Source organism: Egretta garzetta, unplaced genomic scaffold, assembly GCF_000687185.1.
Source record: "Egretta garzetta isolate BGI_Z169 unplaced genomic scaffold, ASM68718v1 scaffold284, whole genome shotgun sequence".
In the NCBI taxonomy this organism is placed as follows: Eukaryota; Metazoa; Chordata; class Aves; order Pelecaniformes; family Ardeidae; genus Egretta; species Egretta garzetta.
In genome coordinates, this window is record NW_009259498.1 from 671,041 (window position 1) to 681,162 (window position 10,122).

At 47.0% G+C, this 10,122-nt stretch overlaps 1 protein-coding gene and 1 long non-coding RNA gene across 7 annotated transcripts in view; both read left to right on the plus strand.

Moving 5' to 3' along the window:
• The window catches only part of KLHDC4 (kelch domain containing 4), a 27,588-nt gene extending 21,489 nt beyond the window's left edge, over positions 1 to 6,099 (plus strand). For all 6 annotated transcript variants that reach the window (XM_035892976.1, XM_035892977.1, XM_035892978.1 and 3 more), the window contains 5 exons: positions 1 to 28; positions 2,017 to 2,225; positions 3,541 to 3,943; positions 5,065 to 5,181; positions 5,502 to 6,099. In XM_035892976.1, coding sequence (XP_035748869.1) covers positions 1 to 28; positions 2,017 to 2,225; positions 3,541 to 3,943; positions 5,065 to 5,181; positions 5,502 to 5,677 — 933 coding nt within the window. In that variant the 3' untranslated portion in view covers positions 5,678 to 6,099. The remainder of the gene's footprint in view (positions 29 to 2,016; positions 2,226 to 3,540; positions 3,944 to 5,064; positions 5,182 to 5,501) is intronic.
• A 1,578-nt stretch (positions 6,100 to 7,677) lies between these two features.
• The window catches only part of LOC118452151, a 5,856-nt gene continuing 3,411 nt past the window's right edge, over positions 7,678 to 10,122 (plus strand). The window contains exons 1-2 of the long non-coding RNA XR_004841822.1: positions 7,678 to 8,244; positions 9,757 to 9,925. This is a non-coding gene — a long non-coding RNA (uncharacterized LOC118452151). The remainder of the gene's footprint in view (positions 8,245 to 9,756; positions 9,926 to 10,122) is intronic.

Consider the following 10,122-nt stretch of genomic DNA (forward strand, 5'->3'; position numbering starts at 1 on the left):
AAGACTGAAGGTGCAGGCAAGGAGGAAGGTAAGCAACTGCTGCAGCTAGGAGGGCTGTGCTGGGAGTGATGCTGCAGGACTGTGAATACAAATCCATTCTCTTCCTTTGAATAACAGACTAAAAAAACTCCAAGCCTAGAACAAAATTTCCCTTTTAATGAAAAGCAATATGCCTGAGTGTTTGCTTTGGGGCTAAACACAGCAGATGAGTTGATTTAAATATCTCTGCTTCCCAGGAGTAGCTAAGAGCATTTGTATACTGTGACTCTATCTTAAAAAGAAAGGGGCTGGAAGGAAACTGCAGTTGCAGAGGGATATTGGAGGGATTATGTTCTCCTTTTTTGTTTATGTGTGCTGGAGAAGGAAGACAGGCCATCACCCATGCAGGCAGAATTCCTCACTGCTGTGCTCTGCAAAGGGAAATGGAAAATAGGACCTTGTTGCTGTAGCAAACTGCAGGCCTCACAGCAGTTCTGTCCCCTTCTCCCACTCCCATTTCACAGCCTGAAAAGATGAGGCTGTGTCTGCTTTGCTGAGCAAAGCTTGCTGGTCAGCCAAAGGCTGTAAGGAGTCCTGGTTCTCAGCTCCAGGTGACTTGATTTCAGAGCTCATGTACATGGTAGTTCTAACGCAGTGAAACTCTGGGGGATTGGAGCTGGTCAAGAAACTTCTGTGAGGAACTGGCAGAGCTCTGGAGGAAGGTTGGGGTATACTTTTTATCAGAGAATCATTTCTAGCTCACAGCATTGTCTTATGTTGACAGCTCCCAGTTGGTTCTGGAATAGTCTGAAATGGAGTGGAGGGTCTCCAGGAGTCTTGCATAACTGTGTGAGAAGCTCTGGCCTGCACAGGCAGCTTCAGGAAAACTACAAGAAAAGATATTTTAGGGATTTTTTGGCTTGTATGTGGGAGGGAATTAAAACAACATTTTGAATTTCCTGTTCTCTGGGACATTTTGATCACTGCTCTTCTGTTTCGCAACAGAACATCTTTGGGATTTCAGCATTCTCCACACTGGAAACTCCTGTGTTTGACAAACTCTCTTTGGTAGTGGGGTCTCAGAGTCTTAACAGAGAAAACTGGGGTGTGATCCATTAGATTACTTAGTGAAGGGATATTATCAACAGTGGTGTTTGGTTGCTTGGCTGTTTTAACTGTGAATGTCCCCAGAAACAGAAATTCCATCACCTTCCTCATTTTGTCCTTGGCTCAGGGAATGGGACAATCTTCTTTGAGCTGAATTTCTGGAATGTTAAAATTGTGATTGATTTCTTTAAACCTGACCATCTTAAAGTGGGATTTGGGGAGGAGGCTTGGTCACATTTATTGTCTGGATTCCAGACCCTGCTTGCATTATGTCCTATTTATAGTTTATATTGCTGAAATTGTGGTTCCTTTGGAAACACAGTGCCTAGCCAGTGCATGTGCTTCTCCCAGCCTGCATTTTTTAGGGATTTGCTCTAAATCCAGAGTAGAAGGGATTGGAGCAAAAGCGGAGGGTTTAGAGCACGAGCCTTCTCCTACTGCTGAGCCCTTTTTTTTAAAGTGTGGTTGGGTCTCCTTACAATGAACTGTACTTATTCCTGGGGTTAAGGCAGTGGTGCAAGTTAGCAGATAAGGTACTGTAGAAGAAGGGTCCTGTGGGGAGAATTGATGTAGGGTGGGCTCCATGGGATAACTGAGGTACACGTCCTCGATACTCGAAGGCTGAATGTAATCAGTCCTTGTTTGAATTCCACCCTCCCGTAAAAGAGGCTGCACCTTTCCGGAGGCTCCTTGCCCCAGAAAGCACACCCTGAAGATAGCTCAACGGGCTGTGCGGATTAGCTGTGTGATTGAAGTGGAAATGCAAGTGGATCTGATTAACCTTGTTGTTAAAGGTGCACTGTGCAGTTCTGAGAATGTCCAAAATGGGTCATTGAGTTACTTGCTGGAGTACTGAAGGGCCTTGGAAGATACAAAACTGATCAGGATTCTCCTTTGCTGATGCTCATTTTCACTTTTATCCATTACTAGACAAGTGGTCGTGGAGTCGGCTCAACCCGTCCGGGGTGAAACCCACTCCCAGGTCTGGCTTCTCCGTGGCAATTGGTCCCAATAACCGCTCCCTTCTGTTTGGAGGCGTGCATGATGAAGAAGAGGAAGAGAGCATTGAAGGGGACTTCTTCAATGATATTTATTTCTACGACATCGGGAAAAACCGCTGGTTTCCTGGACAGCTAAAGGTTTCATTTTAAAAATAACACAGATATTTTCAGTTCATTCTCCTTGATCATCTAACACCTATCTTTTGGGCCTTTTTTGGTCTCATACAGCTTTCTTGTAGTGTGGAGCAAGCCTCTATTTCTAATAACTTGGGGTGCTCCAGAAGCTGAGCCACCAGGTGTGGCTTCTGGTTTGATCTGTGATTCTGAAGAGGGGGAGAGGCTGTAGCAATGAAGCTGGGAATGTGCAACTAGCAGGTTTTTGCTACCAGACCAGCTGAATCCTCTAACTTTATGCTGCCCCTCTCCTTCCCTGCCAGGTAGCTGCTTGTGTTCTCCATGTCCTGCTTCCACAGTTCCCCCCTTCTGGGGAGGGAAGAAGCCTATGAGCCCTGACAGTTGGGCACAAAGCAGGAGTGGTTCAGGAGGCAATCCTCCTCCTCCAGGAGTCAGGCTGCATGTGCCCAGTTGTTGTGTAATGCAAAATGAAACAAAGCAGTATGAAAACACAGTTACGGTGTTTTACTGGAGGAGGCCTGCTCCAGGTCAGATGTGTAAGTCTGACACGAGACAGTTCAGTAAAAGCTCCTGTGAAAAGATCTTGTGTTGCCTTGGGATCAAAAACCTTCCCTCTCTTCCCCAGTGTTGATGAGCTACTAGAAGAGATGAAATCTTAACCTTAGCTCATAAGAACTTCAGAAATACGGCCTTCAACTCAGATCTTTGATTTTGTTTGAACTACTCTTAAGGGGGAAGTGAGGTGCAAATGACCTGGTTTCCTTCTTTCCACCCCCACTGCTTCTGGCTTTGTTCTCAAAAAGAAGTCAATCACATAATAACAGGCAAACATGCACTCAGATGTTTGCTTCTGCCTTCCTAGCTGACTGTTTTCCAGCCCTTTCATACAGTACTTCGAAGACCTGGAGTGCTTCCTGGTAATGCACTGTAATTTAGCACCCAGCAATTGTTTTGGCTTCACAAAATGGTGGGTTATTTTCTCTTGCTCCTGTCACAGACTAGCGGTCTGTGTGTGTGTTTGCGTGCATCTGCAAGATAGAGAGCAAAAGAGCTGTTTTCTGTCTCTTCAGTACATGCTGCCATTAATAGAGGAAGCAACTCCACACCATGGGTTCTTCAGGAGTTTCATTGCCAGCAGAGGTTTGTGCTGACTGGGAGGTTGCACCTATCACTTGAGACTTAAAATTGTAGTGAAAAGTAATTTAATTTCCCCCCCCCTCCCAGCAGCATCCATAGTATTTGCATTAACTGCTGTACTTGCTATTAGGTGCACACAATTCACGTGCAGTCTCCTTCTGTTCCTTGTTCCTGTTAACAGGGACCAAAATCAGAGAAGAGGAAGCGAAGACGTGGCAGACAAGCTGAGGCAGAGGGTGCTGGAGATGAAGAGATAGAGAAACAACCTCCACAAGGCCCGGTGGAGATTGTCAAAGAGGTGGTGGCAGAAGATGGGACTGTCATGACAATCAAGCAGGTGATCTCTGGACCTGCAGAAGAGAAGGAGAGGTCTGAATCGGAGGAGGAGGAGGAAGATGGAGCCTTGGGCCAGCAAGTAGAGCCATGCCCACGTTCGAATGCCATGCTGGCGGTGAAGCATGGGGTTCTCTATGTGTATGGGGGAATGTTTGAGGTGGGCGATCGCCAGTTCACACTCAGTGATCTCTACAGCATCGACCTACACAAGATGGAAGAATGGAAGGTGCTAGTGGAGATGGATCCAAGTAAGCTCTGATGGTGCTCTGATCTCTCTCTCTCTGTCTTTAGTGTAGCAACACTACACTAGGGAGAAAAAAACCCCAACCAACTACGTAGCTTCCTTGAGATGGTGATGACCCTTTGAGTCATGTTTTTTCCTGGGCAGGTTTATGTGATATGCAGAGTCTTGCAGTCACTGTCACTGCAAAAGCCTGTCTGGTCCAGGTTTTGCAGTCATTGTAGAGAGAGAGTTCTGGTCTGTCTACTTTGAAAAGTAAGACATGTGAATAGGCTGTCTTTGTTCACTGGTGGTAAGGTCTGGCCTGTGCCATGCTTGTCCACTTCCAGAGGACTGGGATGTGTGCTCTTGCCTGCCCTCACCGCCTCAGGGCAGTGAGGGCCTTGGGTACTGCAAAGCATGTGGGCATTAGCTAGGGTTATCTCTTTGTACCTGAAGTGTGTAGTATGTTTGCTCCATACTCTGAATACTCTGCTGGGCCGTTCCCAAGCCGGGAAGGCTAGCTGAGGGGATGTGGCAAGCATAGAAGTCAGTTCCTGAATTCCTGGCCGCATGGTCATTACATGAATGATCAGTAGTGTTGTAGAAAACATTACCTGAGAGACCTCAGTGAAGGTGGATTTGATGGATTTTCTGCTCATTATTGAAAGAAACTGTAGGTGTGTCTTAGAGCAGTATCTCTTATGGTAGTGGTTTAGTGATTCAGCCCAGGTGATATGCTAGGCACTGTAGGGAGACATTAAAAGAGGGTGCCCCTGCCCTGGAAGTTCACAGTCTGCATGTGTGTAATGGGCAGAGGGCAGAAAGGAGGGAGTCTTGCTCGTGATCACAGAACTGTGAAGTGCTAGGGAGGAGAGTTGACTCTTGTCAGCATCGGCACTGTCCAGCTTTTCTTCCCCAGTTGTTCTGTGCTGTTCGCTTCTTCCTGACTCTTTTTCATCTCTCCCCACTGCTCCCCATCAGAGCCAGGCCCTGTACAGTGGGTGGATCTGGGAGGGCAATGAATATAGCAGGGCTCTTGAGGAGCACATACGTCTGACCTTGCCCTGGCATCCTCCGTGACAGTTCTGGGTGTAGGAGTGGGAAACAGCTTGTTATTTATTTCTTCTATTTTCTTTCTCATCAAAGAAGCACAAGAATGGCTGGAGGAGTCAGAATCGGGTGAAGAGGATGATGATATGGAAGGTGCAGAGGGAGGGGAAGAGGAAGAAGAGAGCTCTGAAGAGGAGAGTGAAGATGAGGGAGGTAATGATTAAGATGAATGCTGTCTTCATACTATATAAAGTGGGGGTTTGGTACAATACCTGCTGGTTCTGCTGCCAGCCTGGAAGGCCTCACTGGCATCCAGGTGAGTTTTCCAGCAAAAGCAAGGTTTTCACAGTGCACTGCTCTTGGGGTGGAGGAGAAACTTCATTGGTTACTGATAAGTTTTTGGGTTTGGGGCTATTACATTTAAACACATTAGCTGAAGAGTAGTTTTGGCCGGGTTGACACATGGAAGAGCAGATTGCCTTCATCAGCTGTTTGTGACCTCTTTTTTCTGTCTTCCTCCCATTGTGTGCTAGGTGAGGAGCAACACCCGTCTGTTCAGCCTGATGAGAAGCACGCAGACTATCTGTCCCGGACGGAGCAGTATTGGATTAAAGTTGCCCGCAGCAACATGGGCCCGGATGCCAAGGAGAAGAAGGTGGTAAAAGTGGCACATGCCATGGCAAAGACTTTCTACGAAGATTCAGTGTAGATACTGTTAAGACTGTTTCATGAGTGAAGAAACATGCTGGGAGCAGTGGCTAGCCCCACTGAACTCAGCCTGATGTGCCAGGCAGTCAGTGTGGCCAGAAGGCATCCTGGCACTCCAGCTTTTGCCTACTCTTGAGTGCCTCAGGGCTGACCGGTCTCAATATGCCTATTTGATTAATACTCTGGATATGCTAATCTCCTGGAGGTTGTGGGGAGGGTCTTCAGGAACAGGATTGCTGTCGAAGGACTTGTTCTGCTGAGGCTGGCATATACAATACTGTCGTATTTTTGTTCAAAAGTTGTTTTGAGTCTGTTAAGGCCAACTGCACATCACAGTGGTTCGCTGGTCCCAAATTACCTACCCTGACTGGGCCCAGAATGTGTCTCCAAGGGTTTCTGCAATAAACTTACTTGGTTACGTCATCTTGGTTTTCTTAATTAATCCCATCCTAGCATTTCTACTTCTTTTTCTCCTGCTGTGGAAGAGGGATTGCTGTTCTCGCTGTGAAGTATGCAGGTAGTGGTCGTGAGATGCACCAGCTGCCCTGAGATCTGGCTGCACTGCCTGGAGAAACCTGGGAATCCTTTCATACCTTATCTGTATGAGAGCCACCGTAACCCCTCATGCATGTAACAGTAGAAGTCTCTTCCTTTTTGATGTTGGCTATAGCAGGTTTTACCTTTGCTTGTGGAATCTCCCAGTTCAGTTTCTCATGTGTTGGCCCAGAAAGCAGTTGTCCTACAAGTGAACTCTTGTTCAGTGAAATGTCCTACCTTGAGACCTGATGGTGTGTTGAGGACAGGAGGGAGCGAGCTGATGCTCTCAAAGGATTTTTTTTTTTTTTTTTTTTTTTCCCCCCCTGCTTTCTGACTCAGCCCCTCTTCTCAAGGCGTCGCATTCTTTCCAGCAGAGCAGTGCTGTGGGTCCGCAGGAACAACAGATGGGATACAAGTGTGTGTGCCGCAGCAAACAAGCGATGACTTGAGTTGACACCAGAAGGCACTGGCTGTCCTTGCGCAGAGAAATCCAGGGTGCTGTGGGTATTGTTTTGGCAGGGGCATCACTGAGGAACCAGCTCTCGGGAGAGCAGTGCTAGGCTAGGTTCTGCAAGGCTAATTAGAATGTAATAAAGATTACATAGAGCAGGCTGCCAATGTGATTTAATTGTCAGGATAAAAACGTGCTTGATGGGTACCTTCCGTGCAAAATAACAGGCGAGAGGTGATAACAAACCACTTCTTGATAGCCTAGGAAAGAATCCATAGTGCTTGCTTGACTGAGAGCATCAGTTGCCCTGTCGTCCTGTCACTTGGGTTAGTTTACAATACCTTGATCTCGTTGACATTTGATCCTTTGTGTGCGTTTGATGTCTGTGGAAAGTTTTGGGGAATCTGCCACTGAGTTGCATTTGCTGATTTAGTTTTAATTACTACTATTATTTTTATTTATTTAATTTTGTTTGAAAAATAGTGGTTTTAAAATCACAGCATCTGTGCACAAGACTCCATTCCAAAGGTCCAACCAGACAGGGGAAAACACACTTTTTGCCAGGTGTACTTTATAATTTTTTTTGCCTTTTCATATACAGATATCCACCCTAAAAGAATTTTTTCCCTGAGCTGAAGCCGGGTTGCAGCAGTGCCAAGGATGAAGGGTAGTTTTGTACAGTGCTGCTGCAGCTGCAGGAAAAGATTTTCCCTCTCCCCTCTCCAGTAGAGAGACTGCTGGATGAGGAAACAAGATGCATCAGATGAGCTGGAGTGTATGCAACGATAAGCTGAGGTTTTTCCTTTCATCTTTTCCTCAAGGGCTCTGGAACATAGTCCTAGCTCTGCTCTGTGCCAGGATAAGTATGGCCGGAGAAGGCGTAGACTGGAAGAGACGCTTCCAAGGAACCTGTGAGTCAGGATGGGCCGACTGTCCCGCTCCTGCGAGCGGCACAGCAGCGTGTTCGTGCGGCCTCCTCCAGGGAGCACGCTGCCGGCACTGCAGAGCTGAGGGAGAGGAGGCTCTGGGGGTGGGTTGCAGGGGAGATGTCAGCTTCCCAGGGCTGTTGTTGCTCTGCTGTGAGGTTGGACTGACCTGGAAATGTGGCTTGGTTGAGTTCCTCCCCAAGCTAGGGTTTTGGATGAGCCAGCATAGGCTGTGGCTGATCATACGGCTGGATTCAGCAGGCTCTGGTGGCCATCCTTGGGTTGGATGATGAGAGGATGCTGCCGTGGCAAACTGTGCTGGCCTGAAAATTGAGACTTAATTGTCGGCTCCGACAAAACGAGGCTGTAGCACTGTAATTGGAACAGCCTGCATGGGGACTGAAACCCACACAGCATCCGTTCTCACCGGAGTATTTGCAGCCGTTGGACTTGAGACAGAAATTAATTCTGGTGCATCTGCAGCCACTGCTCAGCAGAACGAACAAGACAAATGCAGCATTCCCTGGAGCTCTGCAGCCAGTGACAGACAAAGATCTGTCTGGACACCCCAGCCCATTTCTTGCTGGTGTAACTGTGGAAGAAGCCTTGGAAGCTGTCAAGTGTTGGTTGAGCAAATGAAACCTCTGAGAAAAGGTAAAACTCACCTAAGCAGGGATGACTGATCATTGCTACTACATTTAGTGCCTACAGGGGAGGTCAGAATGTGATGGGCTCTGCTACAGTCTTAAGAAATGCCAACTATGATGCCTTTGATATCAAATTGTAATGGTGCCTTTCTCCTTTGAGCGTTGGCTGCAAGTCCCCTGGAGCCTGTTCAGGGTTGCTGGATCAGATCCCTGGTTGTTTTTCTTGTATTGGGTCCAAAAGTACCGTAAAGAGGTACCTTAAGCATTTTGCAGGCAGACATGCATTGGTGAAGTGGCTTGCCTAAAATGACAGCCAAGAGAAGGGCTGGGGCTAGAACTTGGTGGAAAACTAGGAACCAAGAAACTCCAGCAGTGTCTGTCATAAGAGTGGTTATTCTTGTCTGACATGCACGAAGAACAGCATGTACCTTTTTTGATGTATGAACGCCCAGATAAAATTCAATTATTCCTTTGGCATCCATCAGACCAGTGCTTTTACCCATCTCATTGTAAAGGGATGAACGTATAAACATTTACATAGGAGGAAGAGACCTCAGTTTATTATTATATCTGGAAACAATCAAGCTGTTGGGGTTTTTTTTCAGCTAAAAACAAAGCTGAAAGTAACTTTTTTTTTTTTTTTTTTTTTTAGTCCTTGAGGAACCCCAGTTCAGTAATCCCTTTTCTTTTGGGCCACAGGCATATTGAAATTGCACTGTAAGTAACACAATGACACTGGATTTTTCTGTTACGTTTACATGCACAGCTAGGAAGGGGAAAAAGCAAATCAAGGAGGGTGCCAGCTGAAGTGCATTTTACTTTCGGGGTTGCAGACAAAAGGCCACGGTAGAAGGTTGGTGGTTTCATGTCTAACTCAAGCTTAGCTTGTAACACATGGGATTGTTTCTCCCCCACATCAGTGCATGTGTTGAAGCGAATGAACATTGCTGTGGAGTTTATCAGAGCAATCAGGGTAATTGGGCTGACCCAGAGATAAATGCTGTTTGCAGATGGAAAGGCTGTTCCTAGCATCTCTGCTCATGGGATTTTGCTAATAGTTAAGACTTAGTTCCATCACGCTGAGTCTCCTTGCAGTGCTGCCTACCTGCTGTGGTGGCTTATGGAGATAAACCAGTCCTAAACTCTTTTGCTGGCAAATAGCTTGTTTGTCAGGCTTGTCGTGCTCTGCACATGCTGGGCTGATCTCGTCCTTCCGTATTTGTCTTGAAGAGAATCTGGGTTGGTTCACCGTCTGTTTTGTATCGGCAAAACTTCGGCTTTCTTGCTCCAGCCATACCATGGGTGGGTCCAACCAGCACTAAACAGCCCTGCGCATTTTGTGTCTGTCAGCAAGACAGAAAGGCAAAAGACAGAGGCGTTTGTACAAACACAGGCCTCTGAGGGATGCGGGAGTGGGAATGGGACCACATCAAATGCTTTAGCGGCTGCTGGGAAACAGCCATCAGCCCAACAGCTGTGGCATCCCTCGCCACTAACCCACAGTGACTTAATGTTACAGGTGAGCAAGAAAAGGGCTTTGAAACCTGCTCCACGCCGAAGGGGTTGGGGAGCAGTGCTCGTGCTGCATGCAGGACTAGTTCTCACAGCTCGCCCTTCCAACAAGACCAAACACCTGATACCAGAATGCAGCCGCTGCTGGGGTGGGGGTGGCTGCCCTTACAGAGGAGGTAAGGGGTTGGACGTTGGTTAAAGAAGTTAGTTTTTGTTAAACTATGTTTAACAGATTTAACACTAATGATAAAACAAATGAGTTCTAAGAGAGCCTGAGCCCTGCTGGACTATCAGTGCTGTTAACGGTGTACCCAAGCTGGGGATAGAAGGAAATGGGTAAGGATTGTGAGTCTACTAGATAGCAGTGTAGTGG